Genomic DNA, 22,294 nt, shown 5'->3' with positions numbered 1-22,294 from the left:
CCAGTCCATGTGGTCCACCCCCTTCTCACTTCTTCCCTCCCTGGCCAAGCCCCTGCCTCCAGCCCTTCCCTCCACTCAGCCTGGACTGGCAGGCATGGGCAAGGGGGGAGGTGTCCCCAGCAGGGGCCCAGCCACCCCTCAGGCAGTCCGGGCATATTTATGTGTGTGTGTGTGTTTGTGTGTGTGTGTGTGACAGGGTCTTGCTCTGTTGCCCAGACTGACGTGCAGTGGTGCAACCAAGGCTCACTGCAGCCTCTACCTCCTTGGCTCAAGTGATCCTCCCGCCTCAGCTTCCCAAGTAACTGGGATCACAGGTACATACCACCATGCCCAGCTAATTAAAAAAATTTTTGTGTGTACAGACGGGGTCTTGCCATATTTCCCAGGCTGGTCTTGAGCTCCTGGGCTCCAACAATCCTCCTGTCTCAGCCTCCCATGTACTCCCATGCTGGGAGTGCAAGCAAGAACCACTGCACCTGGGCAGTCCGTGCATGTTTGAGGACCTTGTGGGCCCTGCTGGGTGGGAGGTTAAATAGGAACATAGCCTTCCTCTGAAGAGCTAAGAGTCTACCCAAGAATGAGATGCAGAATCATTTCTTCCCTCAGTGCCACTCCCTCCTGAAACTCTAAGGGAGGTGTGTGGAGGGTGACTCCGGCCCCTCGGTTGTCCTGTCTCCAAATCTGGTGCAGGGTCCAGCGAGCAGCACGGGGACCAGCAAGCGGCTGCGTCAGGCGATGAGTTAGTTTGAATTCTGGGATGGAGCGAGCTGAGGGCATCAGACTCCAGGGGATGGAGCCAAGCAGCAAAGCCCTGAGGGGTCATCCAGGAGGAGGTCTGTGCCAGGCGGGCAGGACACAGGGACACTCCAGGTGCAGAGGCCACAAGGCAGATGTCTGGGTGGTGCAGGGTCTTGCTCTGGATTTGAGGGGAGAAGCCAGCGGTTAGGACCTGTGTAGCAGGCTGGAGGTGCGTGTAGAAGTCCCAGCTGAGCTGGGAGAGACCTGGGCAGGAGACGCTGTGTGCTAGCACCATGGGCGGGAAAGGACATTCCTCAGTACAATACATCCCGCAGCGCCCCTCCCTGGTGAATCACTCTGTGGGCACCCGCAGGTGCTGGAGGCGTTTGCTGTGGGGAGCAAAGCTGGGGGCTGTGCCCTCTCCCTGCACGTGAGCTGGGGTCCCTTGGTCCCTTTCCTTCCACTGACCGTGGCCACTGGTGAGCTGGGGAATCTGGCCCAGGAGTAAAGAGAGTGAGGAAGAGAAGCTCTCAGTGGAGACAGAGACAGACAGGAAAGGGGCGGGGAAGCCTTCGAGGGGGCCGGGTGGATCGGAGGGATGCCAGGAGAGGGCAGTGACCAGAGAACTGCCCCTCACAGAGTGGACAGGCCGGGGGTTGGGGAGGCAGCACTGGGGGAGCCCAGGGTTCAAGGCCAGCCGAGGGTAGAAGTTTTCCAGCAGACGCAGAGACACAGGCTGGGTCGAACAAGATGGGCGTCGGTTGGCACGAAAGGCCTTGAGTCGGAGAGCTTGGCTATTTATCTTGTTTGCTTTTAGTTTTTACTTTATTTTTCACTTAAAAAAAATTTCGTAGAGATGGGGTTTTGCTATGTTGCCCAGGCTGGTCTCAAACTCCTGGCCTCAATCCACCCGCCTTGGCCTTCCAAAATCCTGGGGTTACAGGCATGAGCCATCGGCCTGGCCTTCTTTTTTTTCTTTCTTTCTTTCTTTAAATTCTTAAAGCTTTAATTTTTGAGATAGAATCTCGCTCTGTCACCCAAGCTGGAGTGCAGTGGCGTGATCTGGGCTAACTGCAACCTCCGCCTCCCGGGCTCAAGCGATTCTCCTGCCTCAGCCTAGCTCTGCCTCCCTAGCTGGGACCACAGACATACACCAGCACACCCAGTTAATTTTTATATTGTTTTGTAGAGACGGGGTCTCACTTTGTTGCCCAGGCTGGTCCCAAACTCCTGAGCTCGAGGCCGCCACTCAGCCTCCCAAAGTCCTGGGATTAAAGGCGTGAGTCACCACACCTGGCCTTCCTTTTTTTTTTTTTTTTTCCTCTCTCACTCTTTTAAAATCTTTAGAGCTTGGTTTTGTCTCCACTATTTGGTGGCATCAGAGTGACTGGGGCCTTCACTCATGAGAAACTCAACCTCCAGCGAGAGCAGGGCTGGCTGGGAACTGCAGGCGGGGAGCGAACCTGAGTGCCGTGAATGGCCTCGCTGTGGACATGTGCTCTGGGGGGCGTGGGACACTTCATGAGAGGGCGGTGATAACTGCTGGATTCTGCCCCAGTGGCTTCTGGTTTGAGGTGGGGGGGCCCGGGTGATTTGGGGTGTGAGTGAAAGATTTTGGGGGCTTGGTGGAGGGGGCGGAGGGGAGGATCAGGAGGAGGAAGCTTGTGGAAACTGCCCGGCCCGATGCCGTGATGATTCTTGGTGGCCTGCTGGAGGGGCAGCTGCAGAGACTCGGGTCTGCAAGGACCCAGGCCTTCCCGATGGCTCAAGGAGGGGACAGGGAGTCAAGAGCAGCCTGGCAAGGACGGGGAGCAAAGGGAGATGGGAGGGGGTGGTGAGGAGGTGGGGGTGACGGGGCCAGGAGAGGGGGAGGCCCTGGGGCCAGGCTGTGCTTGTCGAGGGGACAGAGGTGCTTGCAGGAGGCGGAAGCAACAGGGGGATCCGGGGAGCTTCCTGGTTGGTCACGACCAGCCCCGCACAACGGGGGACGCCGGCTGCCAGAGGACCCCAGTGTACATGGTGGCCCCAGTGTCCTGTAGGGACTGTTAGACAATCCCCATGCAGACGCCTATCCCTGTCCCCAGGTCCCGTCATGGGTGTAAGCTAGCCGCTTGCCCCAGCAGCGCTGACACAGCTGCAAATAACTCCAGGTCCCCAACTTTGTGGAGTTTCCCTCCCAGGGGAAGAGACGAACAGTGAACAAATGAAAAAACAAGCCCATGGTCATTCTGGAAAATAACCAGGAGAAGTCACAGAGATGGCTGGGGGACTCACGGAGGGCTTCACGGAGGAGGTGACCATGCCGGAACTAAAGGGTATGAAGGAGACGGCCACAGGGAGAGTCTGGGGAGAAGCTTCCAGGCCTGGGGCAGAGGCAGGCTTGGTGGTCCTGGTGTGATATTCCGCAGCTAGGTGGTACAGGGGTCCGAGCCAGGCCTTGCTGGGACTGGGGGAGAGTCGGGCTGACTCTGGGGGGCATGGTAGGCGAGGAGCTTAGGGAGGCAGGAGGTGCCAGCCGGGTCCCTGCCTACCAGATGGTCCAGTGAGGCAGACGCTCTCATCTCCATGTTCATCGTACGTCTGGGTAAACCGAGGCTGGGCACCCCGTTGGGGTGGAGTGGGGGGCTGAGCCACAGAGGCAGCTCGAACCCTGGGCTCCAGGGCCGTCTGGTGAGAGCTGGAGCTGGAGGAGTGGGTGAGGTCTGGCAAGCGCCGGGCTCAGCTTTCCAAGGATGGCTGGAGCCAGGCACCGGCCTGCAAAGGTGGGTCTGGGCCCAGGCACAGCCGGTGCCAGGGGAACAAAAAGGACACAGGGCTGGACAGGTCAGGGGCGAGGCACAGCTGGGGAGAGAGCGTGAAGCCCAGCCCTGATCCTGGGGCCCCTCAGTGGAAGCCCAGTGAACCCCTGAGGACCACACAGGGGGTCCAGCAGGTGGACATTCATGGGGGAACTCTGTGTCCTCCTCTGGGACCCCACTCCTGGCTTCCCCTTGACCGAGTGTGTGAGGGTGAAGGTCAGGGGGAAGCCTCTCTGAGTTCAGCCCTGCAGAGAGAACAAAGCCCTGTGACCTGCCTCGTCCTAGCTCCACCCAGCGCCCACCCTGCCCAGGGCACCCAGGCCTCCCTCCTGCTGTCCCTGAAGGGCAACTTTCCAGCCTTGGATCACTGGCCCTAAACCTAACCCTAACCCTAACCCTAACCAAGGTGTCCCCGGAGGCCTGGCACCCAGCCCCGCCCTTGGCCCTCAGCCAGGGGCACACACGCAGTCCTCAGCCTCCCCCACCACCCCCGAAGTCCCCCAAACCCTCTGGGGCACCTTTCTACCCACACCTGAGCCCTGTGAGGTCCTCTCTGTTAACTTGTGGTGGTTTTCATGTCGTCTGTTTTTGTTGTTGCTTACAAATTGTATTGCTTTAACGTTTAAAGAAAAGTTTAGCCTTGGGGGAAATAATTTCAAACCCACAGATAAGTTTCAAGAATAAGAATTTGACAAGGTGCATCTGTACCCCCCTCACCCAGGGCACACGTCCACTTTGCCATTCGACCCCTGCTTCTCCGCCTCTCAGCCTCTCTCTGTTTCTCTGAACCTCTGTCTCTTTCTCTGTCTGCCTCTGTTCGTGTCTCTCTGCCTCTCTGTCTCTTGTTCTCTGTCTCTCTGCCTCTTTGACTGTCTGTCTTTGTGTCTCTCTCTGTCTCTCTGTCTCTGTGTTTCTGTGTCTCTCCATCTCTGTCTATCTTTCTGTCTGTCTCTGTCTCTGTGTCTTTGTGTCTCTGTCTCTGTGTCTGTCTCCATGTCTCTCTCTATCTCTGTCTCTGTGTCTCTCTGTCTCTGTGTCTCTGTGTCTCTGTCTCTGTCTCTGTGTCTCTGTCTCTGTGTCTCTGTCTCTGTGTCTCTCTGTCTCTGTCTCTCTCTCTTTGTCTCCGTCTCTCTGCCTCTCTGTCTCCCTCCTTTCCTCCTAAAGACTTTAAGGTCTGTTTCCTTGGAATGCAGATGTTTTGTGTAACCACAGTGCAGCCGTGAACTTGAGCACGTTCGCCGCGGACGCTGAGTGTTATCTTGTCTGCCAGTCTGTGTCCTGATGGCCGCTCCCATCGGCGGGGGCACAGGGCAGGCCCTCTGCGTCACCGCGGCCTCCTAGCAGAAAGGACATGGCAGGCTCTTCCTGCACGTTTCCTGCCCCGCCCTGCAGTCAACCTTCTTCCGAGGAGCCCTGGGTCCTTCAGGCGAGGATGGTTTTAGAGAACAGGGCCTGGGGCCTGATGTGCTCCTTGATACTGAGGTGTCTGCGTCTGGGTGGCTCAGTCTCAGAGCAGGAAACGCCCACGTGTGCAGAAGCACCCACACCTGCCCTGCACCCACGCCTGCCTTCCCCGAGGAACCCCTGCCTTCTGTCTCCAGCAGCCGCAACTTCCAGGGGCGCCCCGTGCACTTCCTCCCACCCCTCCCTCCTTGGCCCGCTGTGCCCAGTCTTCCTCAACCCCTTCCTGGCCACAGCCCAGCATGGGTTACCCGGGACTTCAGAGGCCATGTCCTCCCTGACCTCCGGAGTCATGCACAGGCCTGCCCACATCCCCTGCCCTGGGCCTGTCCCCCTCCTCTTCTGGGACTACCCTGGGGCTCGTGGTGGCTGCCCCAGCTGCCCTGGCTGTCCCCACCCTCCCCCTCCTCTCCTCTCGCCCTGGCCTTGGGCACCTCTGCCCATCGGCTCACCACCCAGGACACCCACATCCACATCTCCAGCCCAGCACAGCTCCGGCTGCCTGGGCCAGCTCTCCCCTAGGAATTTCCACAGGGCCCCCAAACCCAGCAGCCCCAAAGGCTCACCTCCTCCCAAAGCCACTTTCTCAGGGCTCCTGCCCTGGAGAACAGTCCCTGCCCACCCGTGCCCCCAGCAGGTGCCTGCCTTCCTCACGTCCCTCAGCCAACAAGTCCTGGGGACCCAGCCCCTTCCATGTCTCCGTTCCTCACTCCCCCGACCCAGCGGTGACTTGCTCTGTGCTCCACTCTGCTGAGGTCTTTGTAGAATGCAGAGCTGGGGGACAGCCACACGCAGCACTGGCCGCAGGCCTCACTTCCAGCAGGGACACCAGCATCACCCGAGGGGGAAGGAGCCGGGCTCGGGGGGCGCCGGTTTGATATCTGCTGGCTTGCTTTCCGCAGGCCTCTCACTTACTCCTTCATTTACTCCCTCACTCATTTGTTGGGAATTTAACAAACACCCGTGCATCTACTATCCAGCCCAAGAATTAAAACATTCCCCAAACCTACATCAGCGTAGGGGTCCTCTCCATTCCGCCCCTGCTCTGGCCCCACCCCACCCACCCCAGAGGGTCACTCTTTGGAATTTCGTGTTTGTGTTCAACGTTTCCTTGCTTTGAAATAAAAAAGAGAATCTTCCCGCATAGCGCGTCTGCCCCGGCCGAGTTGAGTCTTGAGGCTGGGAGCCAGGTGTGATGCTCCTACCTCAGCTCCTCTGCCACACTCCTCTAATGCCCTGTGGGTTCGGGTCCAGCCCCCTTTCCCGGTGGGCACAGGCTCTGGAAAGCTGCTGTGTCCCCTGCAAGGGGTCCGAGGCCAGGCCCCACCGCCGCCTGTCCCTTGCTCTGCCTGCTGCCCGCCTGGTTCTGCCTGCGACGTGCTCCGGCCTGCAGCACCCTCTGCCTCCGCGCTTGTCCTCCTTCAGGCCACAGCTGAGGCTTGGCCTTGTGCAGCGTCCCCCCCACAGGCCAGGTCTCTTCTGTGCCCCACGGCCTCCTACACCCTGGGCCGCGCCTGGTCCCATCATCCTGGCATGGGGTGCCATGCACCTCCACCATGGCTGCACCCACCAGGCAGTGCCCCCTTGGTCCCAAGCTGCCCTGCTCCATGAGTTCCCCTACAGAAGGCTCTGGGAGAAACCCCGGGTGGGGGGTTCGGACTGGCGTGGGGCTCCAGCTACAGAAAAGATCAGAGCTGAGTGCCAGGGCTGGAGGGTGCCCGGGGGGGCAGGGGACTGCACACAGCCAAGGCCGTTCCAGGCGCCCATTGACGTCAGTCCCTCAAGGCAGCCCGAGGCGGAACTGCTGCTGCACGTCCTACCTCCGGCAGATCAGTCGAACAGACCTCCCGGGGACAAGGGCAGAGCGCGGGCTGGCAGCTCCCCAGAGCAGATCAGAGCACAGGGACCTTGGCGTGCCTGCTCTGTCAACCTTCAAAGAGCAGGGCTGATAACGCGGCCTTGCTGTCACCAGTCTTGTCAGGACCTGTCAACTGCCTTGTCCTTGGTGGCCAGATGGGGCTGGGATCTGGGGCTGAGTGGAAAAAAGACTTGGGAACCGCACTGGGGCCAGGTCAGGGCCAGGACCAGCCCCTGCCCGATGGGCACAGGTCTCTTGGTCCCCTGGCATGGTGAGGAGTGACACAGCCTGCCTTTCAGGGTGGCAGTAAGGACCAGTGACCAGGCCGGCCAGCCCCCAGCACCATGCTGGTCCCCAGCCCGGAGACTACCAATTTGGCCTGGTCATGGCCCACCATGCAGGCTCGACCCTCCACGCTCCCCGTGCCCAGCCCTACCCCCAACTCAGGCCTCAGCCCTCAGGGCAGGGGGCAGATAGGAAAAGCAGGGAGGCCCCGGGGCTGGGGGTCTGCCCCTAAAGTGATGTGGGAGGGGAATGAGCAGGAGGATCTGGGGGTGGGCACATGTGGACAGCAGCCGGGGGTCTAATGTAGCCCTTGGCTTCCTGCCTCAGATGAGCTCCCTGAAGAGGGGCAGCTTGGGAGGAATAGGGGGCCGCCCCCAGCACTGCGGAGGCTATGCGTGTGTCACATGTGTGGATCTCTCTGGAGCCCCAGCAGGGTCTTTGGATGGCTGTGCAAATGGGAGACCTGCTCATCTCGGGAACTCCCACCCAGACCTGGCTCCGTCCCGCAGCCTCCGTCCCCAGCCCTGCGTGTTGGACATGCCCAGGCCAAGCCCCAGGAACGCCAAGGGACCTATCAGGGCCCTTACCAACCAGCCCCATGCAGCCTGGGGTGGATTCCCCTGTAGGGGCCTTCCCAGGCTCACCTCCTTGCTGGAAGCAGCTTCCCTCCCAGCCTGAAATCCCCAGGCCCCCTGTGGCCTCCTCCCGGGCTCTCCCCGCTGGCCACTGACCACACTGCAGGCCACAGATGTGGGGGTCCAGAGCACGGCCGATGAGGCTGGGGAGAGCCAGACCAGACCAGCCATGGGGATTCAAATCCTTTATTGACAGTGGAGGTGAGGCCAGCCCTCCCTGGCAGGCTCTGGGTGCATCCCCCTAGTATGTTCTGCTGGGAGCCGGGCACCGGGGCAGGCGTGGGGGCAGTGAGTAGCCTAGGACTCGGACTCAAACATCTTCTTCCGGCCCTCCATGCCAGACTTCTCCTCGATGTTCTTCCTCCAGTCACCCACGTCTCGCAGGTCCCGCTCCTGTGGAGGGGAAGGCAGGAGAGAGCTCAGGCCCCCCCACTTATGTGTGCACCCTGGTCCACACCACCTTCAGCTTCAGTTTACCCTCTGCTTTGGGCAGTGGAGTGTCACCTGCATGGCACCCTGGAGGGGCAGTGGTGCAGGGCTCCTGGCAGGGCAGGTGTGGGAGGTGCTCCCCAGGGACAGGGCAGGTGTGGGAGGTGCTCCCCAGGGACAGGGCAGGTGTGGGAGGTGCTCCCCAGGGACAGGGCAGGTGTGGGAGATGCTCCCCTGGCAGGGCAGGTGTGGTGGTGCTCCCCCCGCGGCACATACCTTCTCTGTGTCCTCCTTCTTGACCTGCTTCAGGTTGGCCCTCAGGTCCATGCACACCTTGTGCTTGGAGCCCAGCAGGGCCTTGAGCATGGCGTCAGCCGACATGCGCACCCTCCGCAGCGGGGGCCGCTTGAACTTGCCCCGCAGATCAAACAGCTTCTGGTTCATGTCCTCCAGCTGTGGGCAGGAGAGCCAGGTGGAAGCCTGAGGTCCTGGTGGCCTCGGCCTCCCTGGCCCGCCCACTTGCCCGCTGGGCTACTGCCTGCCCGCCTGCTGCCCGCCTGCGCCCACCACTCACCTCCTTGCTGCTCTTCTGCACCCTCACCTCCATGTCATACTTCTCCTCTTCAGCCGCGTCGATCTTGGCGTGCAGCTGTTTGCAGAGCTCCTAGGGGTGGGTGTGGGGGCGGGTGACCGTCTTGACACTTGGCAGCCATGGTCACCTGCCCCTGCCCTGACCACCCCGCTGGCCCTCTTGACAAAAGTGGGGAAACTGAGGTAGCAGGCAGGCCTGCTGCTGGGGAGGCGAGGCGGCCGGGGAGGGGCCAGTACCTGTACTTCTGACATGGAGCCCGGGATGTGCAGCGGCGGGCAATGCTCTGACAGGTAGTTCTGCTTCTCGGCCTCGCGGCGGCTCTCCTCCTTCTCCAGCTCTGTGGCCGCTATCTGCAGCATCACGCTCTGTGGCGGGGCAGGCGGTGAGGGGGCTGCAGCTGGCCCCCCTGCAGACCCACCTGGACGGCCCCCGGGGAGCCCACACCTACCTTCAGGTGCTGCCTGCGGGCCGTGATGGCCCTGTTCCGCTTCTGCAGGGCAGGGGACAGGGGGCTGAGTCAGGGCCTCCAGGCCTGGAGCACCCCCACCCCTCTCCAGGCTCCCTGGCCAGGTCAGGGGCTCCGGCTCAGGGACCAGCGGAGCCTGGGAGCTCCCGAGGCCATGATGGGCAGTCTGGGCCTCACTGGCCCCAGACCTTGCTCTGGGACACGCTGTGTGGTGTGTGACACTTTGCCCAGGTGGCACATGGTGCTGGGAGGCCAGAGGTTGGGGGAGAGGAGGCCTCAAGGCCAGTTGGGGGCAGGTCGGCCGGCGAGGTAGGGGCAGGAAGTGCAGGAATCAGAAAGAAGAAGTGATTCCCCTGTGACCAGGCCACAGCTCCACTTCCCCTGCCCCAGAAGGCTCGGGGCAGCCACTTCCTCTCTTTCGGCTGCGTCTTGGTGGGTGGGTGGGGCACTTTTGCCAGCGGGGAGGGCCGGGCCATATTCCCTGGGCCTTAGGGCCTTGAGGCTGTGACTGATGACCTATCCTGAGTTGGGGGAGCTCCCTCCTCGTCCTGTTTTGAGCCCCCAGCAAGTACTTACCTCCTCACTGTCCAGGGAGAGAGGACGCAGGCAGGACGGGGAGAGAAGACAGAGGTTAGGGCCATGTCTGGCGGGGTCGGAGCGTGTGATGGGGTGGACAGGGCAGGAGGTGGGCAGGGTCACTGTATGGGGGTACAGGGGTGCTACTTACTCTCCCATCCTGAGGTCCTGAGCTTGGAGCCTGTGGGGAGAGGAAGGAAGGGGTGTTGGCCGGGCCCTTGCCGCCGCGATGCCTGTGCCCATCAGGTGGTGAGGGGTTCAGGCCTCCCGATGACAGCCCCTCCCTCTCACCCCCTACTCTCACCTCCTTCAAGGACAATGTCTTGGAATTCCCCAGGGTGAGAAGTAAGAGGAGAAAGTGTTCCCAAAATGTCCCAGGCATAGCCTGAGGAGCTGCAGCTGTCCCCGAGGGAGGGCGGAATGGGCCAGCACAGGTGGCCTCCTCAGTGACGCTGTTATTTTTAACCCTCTGTCTTTGGCTTTGGGCCTAAGTGCGTGGAAGAAATCGCTCCTCAGTTTGGCCTGGGGGTTCAGGTTTTGGGGTTTCTTGACCCCTAAACTCTCCTTCCAGGGTCCCCAGAGATGAAGCCTGGTGGTCAGGGCCTGTCTAGAACCTGCCTCGCACTAGAGCTGCCTCCCCAAGCCTCTCCTTCTCACTCCCGGATCCGTGCAGGCCCCCAAAGAGGGCTGCTGGCGGCATCCCCCAGGCCCCCAGACCCCTGCCCCAGGGAGTCCTCCCTCAACTAGCTCGAGCCACATCCTGTGCCCCGGCCTCGGTGGGCCGGGCTGGGCCTCACCTAGAATCTGGGCAGCAGGGCTGGGAGCGAGGTCAGGCCGGCAGCAGTGAGTTGGGCTGGTGGGCCCAGGGGGAGGGGTATAAATGGCCTCCCCCAGGCTGGGCCCCTGCTCGGAAAGGGCATGGAGTCCTCCTCAGACCAATGGGGGCGCGGAGAGCCGCAGAGACCTCCCCACCTGTCCGGCCGCCTGGCCTGGCCGCGTGCTGCCGCCCAGTCCAAGAAGTCTTGGTGGGGGATGCCATGGCTGGGCTGCTCTATTTAGGGCTTGGTGACGCGCTGGAGATGCCTCTGTTGTTCTTGTAAGGAGCCTGAGGACAGTGTGCCTGGCTTTGCCTGTGGCCTTGGCCGGGCACACGGCTTGGGTCAGCTGAGGGGTCACTGCGAGGATCCACACCTCGCCTCAGCCCATCTCGCCCGAGGTCAGCGTCCAGCCCACCGACCTGGCTGCTTGCTGGGTGACAGCCACAGCCTCTCCCTGCTGGGCCAGCTTCCCTACTCAGCCCCTGCAACGGGCCGTTTCCCACTTCAGCCCAGGCCTGACCCCCTTCGGCAAGCCTGGCTCCCGGGGTGAGGCCTGGACTTCCAGATGTGGCCTTCTAGGCTCCGCCACGTCGGCCGAGGGCTGGCGGACTGCCCCCTCCTTGCGTGATGCTATCTCCCTGCCTGGGGAGCAGGACCAGGAGTGAGGGGCACGCCGCATGTGCCTCTGGGCCCCTCCCAGCCTTCCCGGAACTGTCCCCTCGCCGGGCGACTTGGAACACATCCTTCAACCTAAGGAGAGTGGCACCACCTGCCTTGGGAGCCTCTCTGACCTGCGGGGGCTTGGGGCCCGCCTGGCTGCCCGGGCAGGCCTGGCATTGCCTTCTCACTCAGACCCTGAGGCGGCCCTCACCCCCCCAGCCCCCAGGCCCCCGCCCTGCAGAGGCCCCCTGGACCGTGACTTGGCACCCTCTCGGAGTGGGGGCTCTTGGCCCCAGCCCTGCCGGCTTCGCAGCCCCATGGGGAGGATCAGAGGAAACAGCAGCGTGGAGGCTCCAGCCGCTAAGGCAGCCCAGATGTGTGGGGCCTGGGAGGGGCATCCGGCCAGGACTGAGCCCCTAAAGGCCCCAGCAACTTCCGAAGGCATCTGCTGCCCCCTGCTGCTCATGCGGGGAAGGCCCTGCAGTGCTGGTCTCTGAGGTGCTGGGGGTCCTCCCTCCACGCTCACCGGCCCCCAAACACCACTGCCCGCTGTGTCCCTACAGGGCTGGCTCTAGCTCGCCCCATCCCATGTGGTCCCGACTCTCTGGCCCCCACCTCCCAGGTCTTCCCACGTGGCCCGGGGGTGGGGATCGGTGCTCGTGGGCAGGTTTCCCACCCCTACCGGAGGGTCCGGCAGGGACCAGTCAGAGGCCTCAGGGCCTGGCTGACTCTGGAGAGGAGCCCCTCCCCTGTCATTGTGGGGGGGCCCTGGCGAGTGGAGCCAGGCCCTGTTTCTGCATCCCCTCCAGGCTCCAGCCGGACACACAGTGGCAGGAGAAGGCGTTTATTGCAGTGGTCCTGCAGGGCGGCCTGGGCAAGTGCCTGGGCTCAGCGGGGAGACCGAGGCACGCGGCGCGTTCAGGAGTGGGGCAAGGGCAGGTGCAGGCGCAGGCGGGGCTGCAGGGCCAGCACGCGGTCCACCTCCCTGGCTGGCTGCAGGGGGTGCCACTGGGCAATGGGCCGCCGGGCGTGGGCCAGCATGTCTGCCCAGTGTTGCAGGGGCTGCCCCGAGGCCCGGGCACCCAGGTGCACCTTGCCCACGGGCTCAGCCCGGAGCGGCAGGCCGCGGTCCCAGACGGCCAGCACCAGGTCCACATTCTGTGCAGAGACAGGCCATGTGTCGGAGTTGGAGGAGAAAGACTGTGGTCTTCGTGGTCCGGCACTGGGTCCCGCTCTGCCCCTGCCTCCCGGAGACCCACCTGGACCTGACTGAAGGGCACCAGGAAGGTGAAGGCCTCGTTGAAGTAGGGGGCAGCCGTGCCCTTTCTGGTGGCTGTCTTTCTCTTCTTCCACTTCCTCTGGTTCAGCATGAGCTGGACCTTCACGTAGGGCTCTGGGAGGGCAAGAGGTGCCGAAGGGGCATCCCAGGGCTCAGGGCCGAGCACAGGCCCCCGCTCTGTACACCAGCATGGGCAGGTGTGACCCTCACCTGCCAGTCCTGGACGCAGGCCTCGAGCCTCCAGCACCACCACGGTCAGCCGGCCTGAGCTGGGCACGTACCGGAGAGAGAAGCACAGCTCTGCCACCTGCTCGGGCTGGGGGCGGCAAGAGGGGCTTCAGCCCGGGAGGGTGATTCTGGCCGAGTTGGGGTTCAGGCTCCCGCAGCTGCTGCCCACCAGGCCTCAGGGCCCTGCCAGCTCTGCCTTGGGCTATGACCTGGTGATCAGCGCCTCACCTCAGTGGCAGCCGGCGGACTCAGCGGGTACCAGTGCTCCAGAACGTGCTGTAGATCCACGGTGCCCAGTGGCAGGCGGAGCTCACCCAGGGGCTCATGCCCCGAGAAGCGCTTGAAGTTGAAAAGCTGCACCTGCAGGGTGGTCCCCGGCAGCTCCGCCTGCGGGATCTGAGGCAGCGGCGTGAACCAGGCCCTGCTGCCCCAGCCCAGGCCCACCCAGCTGTCCAGGCCCACCCAGCCGACCATCCCTGACTCACGTGGAAGCAGCAGGTCTCGTCAAACACAGGGCAGAGCGTGCCTCGGTGCACCTTTGTCTCGTGTCTGTGCCCGGACTGGGTGGAGACGCTGACCCGCGCATAGGGGTCCACGGTGCCCCCGGGCCTCAGGTTGGCTGCCTGCCTCAGGCCCACCCTGATCTGGGAGCCAGGGGGTGGGCTCAGCCAAGGGCCCCTGCCCTGTCAGCTCCCCACCACCCAGGGCACAGGATTTGCACTCCACCCATCACCCCTTCCGGAAACTCGCAGAACCGCTGGTCCTGCACAGCAAGGTCCTTCACCTCCTGGCTTCCAAAGTCGTACTCCAGGGACAGCTGCAGGCGCCCCCACTGCTGAGCGCCCCCCGGACTGGACTCCAGGCTATCCACATCAGGCTGCACCTGGAGTGAGTCGGGACAAGGGGCAGGTGGTGCTGGCATCATGCCCCATCAGAGCCCTGGGCTCCCGGGCAGCACTACATGACAGGCCAGGCCAGGCCACCTGACAGGCACAAACCCTCGGCTTCGCTGTGTGCTGTGTGAGACCGGCCAAACCCACCTCAAACGTGGGGTCTGTGGTATCCCTTGCCTTCCTCAAGAACCCGCTGTGGCTCCCCTGGGCCCATGGAGCAGCCCCTGTTGCGTGACCTCCTCCTCACCTCCGTTCACCCACTTCCCTGCCAGGAAGGCCCTCGCCGCCCCTGCCTCTGTGGGGGCTAAACCGTCCCTGGGGCTGAACTCGCCTCGCCGCCCTAGGCTCTGGAACCTGGATTTCGAGCCCTCTCTGGACTGAGCGAGAAGGGGCCGCTCCTCACCAGGTGGGTGGTGGTGATGCCACGGGCACTGCCCAGACCCACCGCCTCCTTGTCCCTGGGCTTCTTCCTGTGGCGGCGGCAGCAGCAGCAGGCAGCACAGAGGAGGCAGGAGATGATGAGGACGCCCGCGGCAAGGGCGCCTGCAATGAGAGCCCAGCGGGGCCCTGGGGTAGAGGCCGGGCTGAGTGCATCTACAGACAGCTGCAGCCCCCACTTGGCTGGGTTATCCCCACACCCCTCTTGGGAGTCCCACAACTCACAGGGGGTCCCGGCGATGAGGTCTGGAATAAGCCCAGGTATAGCTGTGGTACCAGCTGGGGCCAGGGCACTGGGAGAGTCTGGTGGGTGCCCCATCTTTCCACCCTGCTGGTTTGGAGGAAGCGGCCCAGGAGGCTGGGTCAGCTGGGAGGGCAGCCCCTCCAGCCCCTGCCCGGTGCCCCATCTGCCTGGCAGCAACCAGTGCTGGGTCTGCTGGGCAAGGAAGCAGCCTAGGGTGGCCAGGGGCGAGGGCTCTGCACGGCAGGAAGCTGAAGGGAGGGAGGCTCTGGACCCTGGCCAAAGCTCCAGTTTAGCTGCCCAGGCCCAGCCTCCTGGCCACCTCCCCACAGCCCCCAGCCCCAGCCAAGCAGGCAGGGCCTGGGCAGCCTAGTCCCTGCCTTCAGCGGCCCTCAGAGCACCCTTGCCCCCACTGTAGGATGCTTCCTCCACCAGGAAGCCCTCTCCCTCCCTGCTTCTCTCTCCCGGGTCCTGGACCCTGGGCCCTGCCTGGGGGGTCCCATCTCATCCCTGGGGGTCTCATCTTTGCGGTCCCATCACTTCCTTGCCCCTACCCCAGGACCCACCACAGCTGGGGCCCACTATGGTTTCCAGCCGTGCAGGTGGAGCATGCTCACTGCAGCCCCCAGGAACATGGAAGCCCAGAGGGGTCTGCAGGGTCGTGGGGCGAGGAGCAGGGCTGGCTGTTGCAGGAGCTCACTGAGCAGGCCTCAGCTAAAGGTGCATTCCTGGCAGGGGCTCAGGGCCACAGTGCCTGGGGACGAAGGTGAGGTGGGGGCAGGTAGGGGCAGGGTGCAGCTGGGAGCGGCCAGAACATTCCTCACACACTGACTCAGCCGCCGCCTGGACTCGCCCACCTGCCTGCCTCTGGCCACCCTTCGGCATGTGGGTGGGAAGGAGGGTGGGGTGGGTGCAGCTGCTGGCCCCTGTACCCGCCTTCCTGGGGCCTGGGGAGGGAGCACACCTGGACAGACTGGCTCCTCCCACCTACAGGCAGGGGAACCAGGGTGCCACATGGGGCCCACGGTGACCCCGGGCCCGGGGTGACTCCCCAGCTCAGCTCTTCCCTGACTCCACCCGCCCCGGAGAGAAGCAGCCGGCCAGGAGACTGTGTTCCTCCACGTCGGCGCCTCCCCTGCTTTGCCCACAAGAGCCTGGGGCCTTCTCGTCATGTCCAAGTCAGCCTGGCCTTAGGGGCCCAGTCTGGGCCATCCCTTTGGGAATAAGCAGCTGTTCAGGCCAGATACCCTCACCTATGCAGCCCCCCAGTCTGGGGCAGAGCAAGTAGACAGACAGAAAGGGACCCCACCCTGACTCCAGACACACACACACACACACGCGCGTGCACACACGCACACAGCATCAGTGCCCCACTCCTTGGCAGGCTGGGAGAGGCAGGCACACTCCCAGAACGGACCCAAACCCCCAGTGTTCAGAGGAGGGGGCTGCAGCTCAAAGAGGGGAGGGAGGGTCCAGGTTCCAGCCCCACGTGCATGTTGTCCCTGTGAGGTCAGCAGGCCAGGTGTTTTATAGGCTAGTGGACCGAGGCTGGGAGCTCTAGTTTTGTGGCTTTGGAGGCCATCATGGCCCTGGAAGCCCAGCCTGTCCCCAGAGCAGAGGGGCCAGCACTGTGGAGGGATTAGAGGTACAAAAGGAGATGCGGAGGTCAGGGCCAGCTTTCCAGGCTGCATCCTGTGCACAGGGCCCCATGCTCAGAGAGGTCCCTGCTTGGTTTAATGCGTGCTGGGGCCATCTTGAAATTCTTAATTTTGGAACGAGACGCAGCACATTTTCATTCTGCACTGGGCCTCCCAAATTACAGAGCTGGTCCTGTTCGGGGACCCCTTGCGTGAGTCACCTGCAGATGGAGTGTGGGTGTACTGGCCTCGGCAGCCCCTCGGCCCCTGGGGGACACTCCCAGGTGGGTTGGGCGTCCCACACGTGGCTGGCAGAGCGCCCCTACTGGTGGCTGATGGAAAGGGCTGGGTCCACAGGGTCCCTGGAGCAGGACTGTGCCAGCCAGATTCAAACAGGCCACTGCCTCCTCCCCACGTGGAGTTTAAAGGCAACTTCTCCTTTTGAAATGTCAGAGCCTGTGTACGTGCTGAGATTAAAGTAGCTTCACTGGAGATTTTTATGGTTGAGATTCCGGATAAGTTGCCAATACAGAATCTGCATCTGTGAGTGCAGGCATGTGTGCGTGTGCGTGCACCCCTCCCCTGTACCCCTGCTTTGCTGGCATCCCCCCCTCCTTTAGTCTAAGAACGGTCAGGGCGGGGAGATGAGAGCACCCCTGCAGTGATTTGCTGCAGCCGGCCAGCGGCACTCCTGGGCCAGCCTGGTGACCTTGTCCCCCGAGGAGCACAGGGGCCACCCAGAAGCTGTTCTGGAGTACCCCAGGACCCTGGGGGCGCTGGCTGCCGACGCTGAGGGTCCCAAGGCCTGGGGAGGTGCAGGGTCCCTCTGGACCGCCGGGACCCGAAGGAGGTGCAGGTACAGCAGGCGTGTGGCCACCAGGTGGCGCCGTCCACCCCTCAGGACCCGGCCTCCCTCCCGGCTCCTGGGGACAGCGCCCTGGAGACCCTTGGGCGCTGGGGACTCTCAGGTCTCCCGGCCCTGATCTGGGAATTCCCCGCCCTCCCTGCCTGAGCCTCCGGGGCCGCTCTCCCCGTTGTCTAGCTTTGTCTGTCCATCTCCTGTGGCCCTGCTGGGAAAACCTTCCCTGGGAGTTCACACCATGTTTTCCCAGGAAAGGGAGACGGGTCCTTCCTCCCTGGCTCCCCGCCTGGCCACCGCTCCAGGAGGCTCCTTAAGGCTCTGGAAGGCAGCTCGGCTCTCCCCACGAAGGTGGCTGCTCTGCTCCTGCAGCTGCCAAGCTGCTCTGCATCCCCATCCTGCTCACCCTCCAAGGCCAGTGTGAGCCCATCTCTTCCAGGTAGCCCTCCCTGGTCACCCCAAGGACCCCGAGAGCTGCCATGAGGTTTTGTGCTAAATCCCACCCCTTGGGACCCCCAGCCCCCACCAGGCAGAACAGGGGCGAGCCCCTCCTTTAGACTTCTTGTTAGCCCAAGACCAGGCACTGTTTCAGGCTTGCTAATGCTTCCCTCTACGGTGAGTCTGCATGGAATGCTTTCTGCTTCCGTGGGAGCACCTTTCCGTGGGCCCTTCCTCTGGAAAAGCAAGATTTCCCCGAGTGCGGGGGCTGGCAGCCCCCCAGGTGTAAAAGCTCTCACCTGACACCCACCGCTTCCTGTGGCCGGCCAGCCACCAGGCCTTCCTCTCAGACACCCGGAGGCCAGTCCAGCTCTCGGACAGCACTGCCTCTGGTGACGGGGAACTCTCTCCTGGGGGAGGAGGGGTGCGGGGGGCAGGGCTGCAGGAGCCCCACCTTGTGGCCACAACTGCTGGCCCGTGAGAACTGGGCAACTCCCCGCGTTAGGAAGGTCTCCCCCAGGCGCAAAGGCCGAGCATCTGGGCTCCAGCCTGTTTCCAAGGGTCTCTTGGTGCTGGGGACACCCTGAGCCCTACGCAGCTTTGCAGGAGGGGGTGATGGGCCCTTCAGGCTGGCCTTGGTGAGGGGCAGTAGGAGGCGGCCTGGCTGAACCTGGTTTGAGCAGGTTCTGCACGCCGGGAGGGGTCCTGAGGTGCAGGGCCGCCTGGCTTGGAAGAGGGCACCTCAGGTGCTGTGGGTCGTGGGGGAACTAAGTGTGAGGAGGGTAGGGGCCAGGTGGGGCTGCCCTGGGCAGTGTGGGGTAGGGGGCTCACAGAGAGCCAGGAGGGCCTGCTTGGCTCTGCCGCTGCCTCCGCTTCCAGCCCCAGGCACCCTCAGGCCATTCCCCTCCGTGCCTTTGGCTCCTACTGGACTAACCCAACCCCTTGAGTTCTTGGTTTCCTAATGAGCAACCCCCTTATCAGCTGGGCGAGTGGCTGGAAGTCCTCACTCCGATCTAACCTCAGTGCCTCTTGCTTCAGTTGGACCCCAGAGCAGGGCCTATAGCCTAAGCTTCCCTCCCTCTGCTCTGGCTGGTTAGTCTGGTCTGGTCACTCTAAACAAATCCGTGACCCGGGCCTACCGTGGAGTGGCCACCCCAGGCCAGGGCGTTTCCTCAGAGCCTTTATCTGCTGCTGGTTAATGCTTAACGGGTAAACCTATCCCAGCAGGGCCGGCCCTGTGGGGCTGGTCAGGCAGCACGTATGGAGGACATAGCCTAGGCCCCGAGGATGTTTTTGTGCCACAGCAGGGGGACGTGTGGGCACACATGTGCTGTTCCGGGCCCCTCCGGTCACACGCGGCCCTGGGCGTGTGGGGATGTGTACGTCCTTCTGGTGTTTGCACAGGGCAGGGGTCTGTCTCCTAGTCTGACCCAGTCTGGGATGAGAAGGGCCGGAGGCTGCCCTAGTGGGGCTTTTAGGCAAGCGAGGGGACACGTGCAGGGGGTGGCTCGACGCCGGCCCCAGGGTACAGCTGAGCTACGTGCCCCGCGCGCAGTTCTCTGCAGCCAGCTGTGTAGGGGCTTTGTACCTTCCCCAGTACATGGGCGCCTTCACGGCCAGACGGGCGTCTGAGGTTCCAGGGCAGGAAGGAGAAAACCAAACAGAGCTGGAGCCCGAGGCCAGCCCCGAGGCCCCGAGACGGCGGCTTGGCAGCCAGCAGCTTCGTGGAGACCCTGGTGGGGCTCCTGGACGGGGACGCTTCCTCTGAGGTCGCCTGGGGAATGCTTGAGGTTGGAATGCAAGGCGAACGCTGGTTCTGGGGAGCCAGGAATCACTGGCACACAAAGAGAAGTCTGCTGAGTGAGCGTGTGTTTGCCCGCCCACTCTGACCCCAGCTGCTGCGCCCCGCAGGGCTGAGGCACCCTCATCAACTGGGGCCTGGGATGGCTGGGGATGGGGGAGTTCAGCTTGCCATGGTTCTCTGTGGTTTGGGATGCCCTGTGCCCATTCTCTGTGTCTTAGCTTGTATGTGCCACACTCACCTTTCATGCATACTGTCTGTGCCTCTTCATCCCGGGAGGCTGTACCCCATCAACCAGGCATCTGGGGAGGCTGCACCCCATGATCTGAGCCTCCGGGGAGGCTGTACCCCATCACCGAGTCTCTGGGAGGCTCTGCTCCATCTTGGGCATTGGGACCTGCACCCCACTCCTCTGAACATGGCTGGTGCTGAATCCGTGGGCTCAATTCCTGTCCTCTGAGAATTTGCCTCTGGATTTTGGCGATGAAGCCCCCAAGTCCTGAAGTGTCTGGGTGTCTTCCTGTCACCTGGAAGTCGGGGGGCGTGTAACCCACTCCTCAAATGGCTGTTATCGCAGCCGCCGTGTCAGTGGATGGGAGTTCTCCGTGTCCTCCCCGCACTGACCTCATCTCCCAAGGGCCTTGGGGACCTCATGGCTGGGGCCCAATGCCCCACAGCTTTGTGTGGACCCCATTTACCTTGTCTGGGGGGGGTTTGTGTTCATCGGGAACCCTGGCATCAGAATCTCTACACCCCACGCCTGAGAGTGCCTGGGGGACACAGTCTGGGGACCTGAGTGCCTGTGCAGCCCCCTCCCTCATGCCCAGGGTCGGGTGACCTGCCCCTTCTCTGTCTCCTGTTGTCACTAGGGTGCCAGGACAGCGCGCCCCCCACCTGTTGAACCCTCTGAATCCCCCATGACACATGATACTTAAGCCTGGGTGCCAGCCCAGGGCCAGGAGCCTGGTGCCTCATTCCTGTGGTTTTGGACGTCCTGTGCTCCACGTACCTCACTGCTGGGTGCACCCCCTCTGCCTTCATGTCTGCCTGTCTGAGAACTGCTCATTCCCGTGGCTCTGTAACGTGCCTCCGAAGAGCTGAGCCTCCGCCTCAATCATCTGATGTCTTGACACGTGTACCCCATTATTCCAAACACCTAGAGCCCTGTACCCCATTGGTGTCAGTGTGTGGGTTCCTGTTCCCATCAGCCTGAGTGTCTGGGTCTCTGGACCCCATGGCTTAGAGGCTTGGGCAAGTCTCTGTCCATCCACCCTCTTGACAGTTCTGGAACCGGAACACCAATCACTCGAATACCTGGATGACGGAGAAACTGGGGCCCTGACATTCCACTTGCCTGAGTGTCTGGGCAGCCTGGACCCCAGGACTCTGAAGGTCGTGGTGCCCTGTATGTCAGAAGTGAGGTTATCTGACCCCACAAGCCCTGGCTGTCTCCTTTCGCCCGAGGGCCCGGCAGCCCGTTCTGCAGCTCTCAGCGTAGACGCGGCGGGTGCTCCTCACCCGCGCTTCTGAGTGGTGCGTGTCTGGAATCCTCTGACAGTGTGGGTGACACTGCACTCATCTGCAAAGGTGCTCCCAGTCCCCTGAGGACAGAGAGAGCATAGCCTTTATTCACCCAAGTGTCTGGACACTCGCCCTTCCTCCTGGTCCCCCTGCACGGGGCCCTGTTATTGTGAAGGCTCAGGTCCCGCGGACCCGGTCGCTCAGACAGTTTGGCTCTGGAACCTCCTTGTCTGAGTGTCCGGCAGCTGACCGGGTGTCCTACCCCCTCCTCCGACAGTCTGAGTAGTGAGGACTTCAGCCATCAGCCCAACGGGCACTCTGCCCTGGGTTTCCAGGTCTCTGGACGCTCCACCCCAACTCGCTGTGCGACGGCTTACCTCACCCCATGCAGCGTTGGGGACCGTGCACCCACATTCCGAGCCCTTGAGCCCCGCTCTTCTCTAGCTGCCTGAGGGCTTTGATGCCTTGTATCCCGTCTGTCAGGGTCTTTGGCAGCCTAGCCCCCACCACCTGCCTTGAACGTAGACGCACGTCCCAGGTCGAGGGCCCCCGGTGCCAGTTCCAAGTTCCCCTGTGTCTTTGGACACCCGCTGCCCTTTCGTTAGCAGCTGTCTCGGCCGTGGGAGCTACATTCGTCCCTGTCCAGACGCCTCTGTGCCCTATTCACGAATTCTCAGCTTCACCACCCAAGCCTCCAGGGTTCTGTGCCCCTTCCTAGAGGCCTGAAGCCCTCACAATCCCAGAAGCATCTGAGACACATGAACCCCACTGACCCTAAAATTGGGGTGCCTTGTTCCCCCACGATCCTGCACAGCCAGCGACATGCCTTTTGCCTGTGACTGTAGATGCCCCTCTGGAATCAGGGTGCCGTTGCTCATACACCCCTCCTGAGCACCTGGACCACGAGTCCCCGTGAGTCTGAGTGTTGGGGTGCCCTGCTCCCCATTCACCAGGGGTTCTTAGCAGCGTGTGCCGTCAGCCACCTGTGCCCCGCACCTCACACAGACCGAGTCCCAGTTCGAGGGCCCCCAGTGCCAGTTCCAGGTTCTGCTGCATCTTTGGACGCCCCAAGCCCATTCACTGGTGTGTCGGCCTGTATGAGACCATTCAGCCTTGTCTCAGGGCCTGGGTTCACGCGCAGCTCTGGGCAGTCTGCACCCCATCCGCCCACGTCTCAGAGACAGTCTGTGCATTGTAGCCCGGTTCCAAGAACAGCTGCCGTGCAGCCAGCAGGCACATTCCAGGGTTTGGCCAAAAGCCAACACAAACCCTCATGCCGCTGGCACTAGCACGGAGTGGGGGCAGACGCAGGGGCTGACCGAGGTGGGGCGAGAGGGGAGAATGGGGACTCTCAGTTTGGAGCCGAGTGCTCAAAGCCTTCCCTGTACACACAGAGTCCTGGAAACCAGGGGGTGTTGGGGTGTGGGAGCCCAGTTCCCGACTGAGGCATGTCCTGGACTGGCTGCCAGAGAGATCAGTGAGTGCGCAGGCTGGAGGAATGTTCCAGGGCCCTCCACCGCGCTGCCATTTCCTGCCCAGGCTGCCTTGGCCACCCACCCACTGGCTGCCTGGGCTGGGACACATGGCGGCCTGGCTGTCAGATGTGTTAGCATCGGCTTGGGACAGGGTCCCGGGCCAGAGGA

At 62.8% G+C, this 22,294-nt stretch overlaps 2 protein-coding genes across 9 annotated transcripts; both read right to left on the bottom strand.

The window, feature by feature from the left end:
* Positions 1-7,945: 7,945 nt before the first annotated feature.
* Positions 7,946-19,759, bottom strand: LOC105469793 (troponin I2, fast skeletal type). The gene is made up of 6 exons (XM_071074057.1): positions 19,754-19,759; positions 9,245-9,288; positions 9,033-9,161; positions 8,779-8,868; positions 8,481-8,657; positions 7,946-8,168 (listed from the first exon to the last, which is right to left on the bottom strand). The coding sequence occupies exons 3-6, from the start codon at positions 9,153-9,155 to the stop codon at positions 8,073-8,075; spliced, it is 486 nt and encodes a 161-aa protein (XP_070930158.1). The 5' UTR covers positions 9,156-9,161; positions 9,245-9,288; positions 19,754-19,759; the 3' UTR covers positions 7,946-8,072.
* LOC105469792 (synaptotagmin 8) lies at positions 9,296-14,614 on the bottom strand. 8 transcript variants are annotated; one of them, XM_071074056.1, is made up of 10 exons: positions 14,380-14,566; positions 14,120-14,283; positions 13,608-13,706; positions 13,309-13,467; positions 13,052-13,219; positions 12,806-12,911; positions 12,576-12,709; positions 10,811-10,975; positions 9,990-10,019; positions 9,296-9,845 (listed from the first exon to the last, which is right to left on the bottom strand). In XM_071074056.1, exons 1-10 carry the CDS (start codon positions 14,471-14,473, stop codon positions 9,843-9,845), a joined length of 1,122 nt encoding a protein of 373 aa, XP_070930157.1. In that variant the 5' UTR covers positions 14,474-14,566; the 3' UTR covers positions 9,296-9,842. The 8 variants fall into 8 exon arrangements, with proteins under 8 accessions (XP_070930157.1, XP_070930156.1, XP_011719634.2 ...); XM_071074055.1 differs by having other exon boundaries at positions 9,296-10,019; XM_011721332.2 differs by lacking the exons at positions 9,296-9,845; positions 9,990-10,019 and having other exon boundaries at positions 10,812-10,975; positions 12,806-12,864.
* Positions 19,760-22,294: the final 2,535 nt, after the last annotated feature.

Source organism: Macaca nemestrina, chromosome 12 (genome assembly GCF_043159975.1).
Source record: "Macaca nemestrina isolate mMacNem1 chromosome 12, mMacNem.hap1, whole genome shotgun sequence".
Taxonomy (NCBI): Eukaryota; Metazoa; Chordata; class Mammalia; order Primates; family Cercopithecidae; genus Macaca; species Macaca nemestrina.
Note: the sequence above shows the minus strand (reverse complement) of the source record. Positions and strands in the feature narration are given on the sequence as shown.

Excerpts from the sequence above, each read along its gene's own strand:
- LOC105469793 (XM_071074057.1), bottom strand. The coding sequence starts at position 9,155 with ATGCTGCAGATAGCGGCCACAGAGCTGGAGAAGGAGGAGAGCCGCCGC. Across the intron at positions 8,658-8,778 it reads TGCAGAAGAGCAGCAAGGAG|CTGGAGGACATGAACCAGAA; the intron begins GTGAGTGGTGGG and ends TCCTGCCCACAG. Across the intron at positions 8,169-8,480 it reads AGAAGGAGGACACAGAGAAG|GAGCGGGACCTGCGAGACGT; the intron begins GTATGTGCCGCG and ends TCCCCTCCACAG.
- LOC105469792 (XM_011721327.2), bottom strand. The coding sequence starts at position 14,473 with ATGGGGCACCCACCAGACTCTCCCAGTGCCCTGGCCCCAGCTGGTACC. Across the intron at positions 14,284-14,379 it reads CCTCATCGCCGGGACCCCCT|GGCCCCGCTGGGCTCTCATT; the intron begins GTGAGTTGTGGG and ends CCTCTACCCCAG. Across the intron at positions 12,912-13,051 it reads GTCCGCCGGCTGCCACTGAG|CCCGAGCAGGTGGCAGAGCT; the intron begins GTGAGGCGCTGA and ends TGCCGCCCCCAG.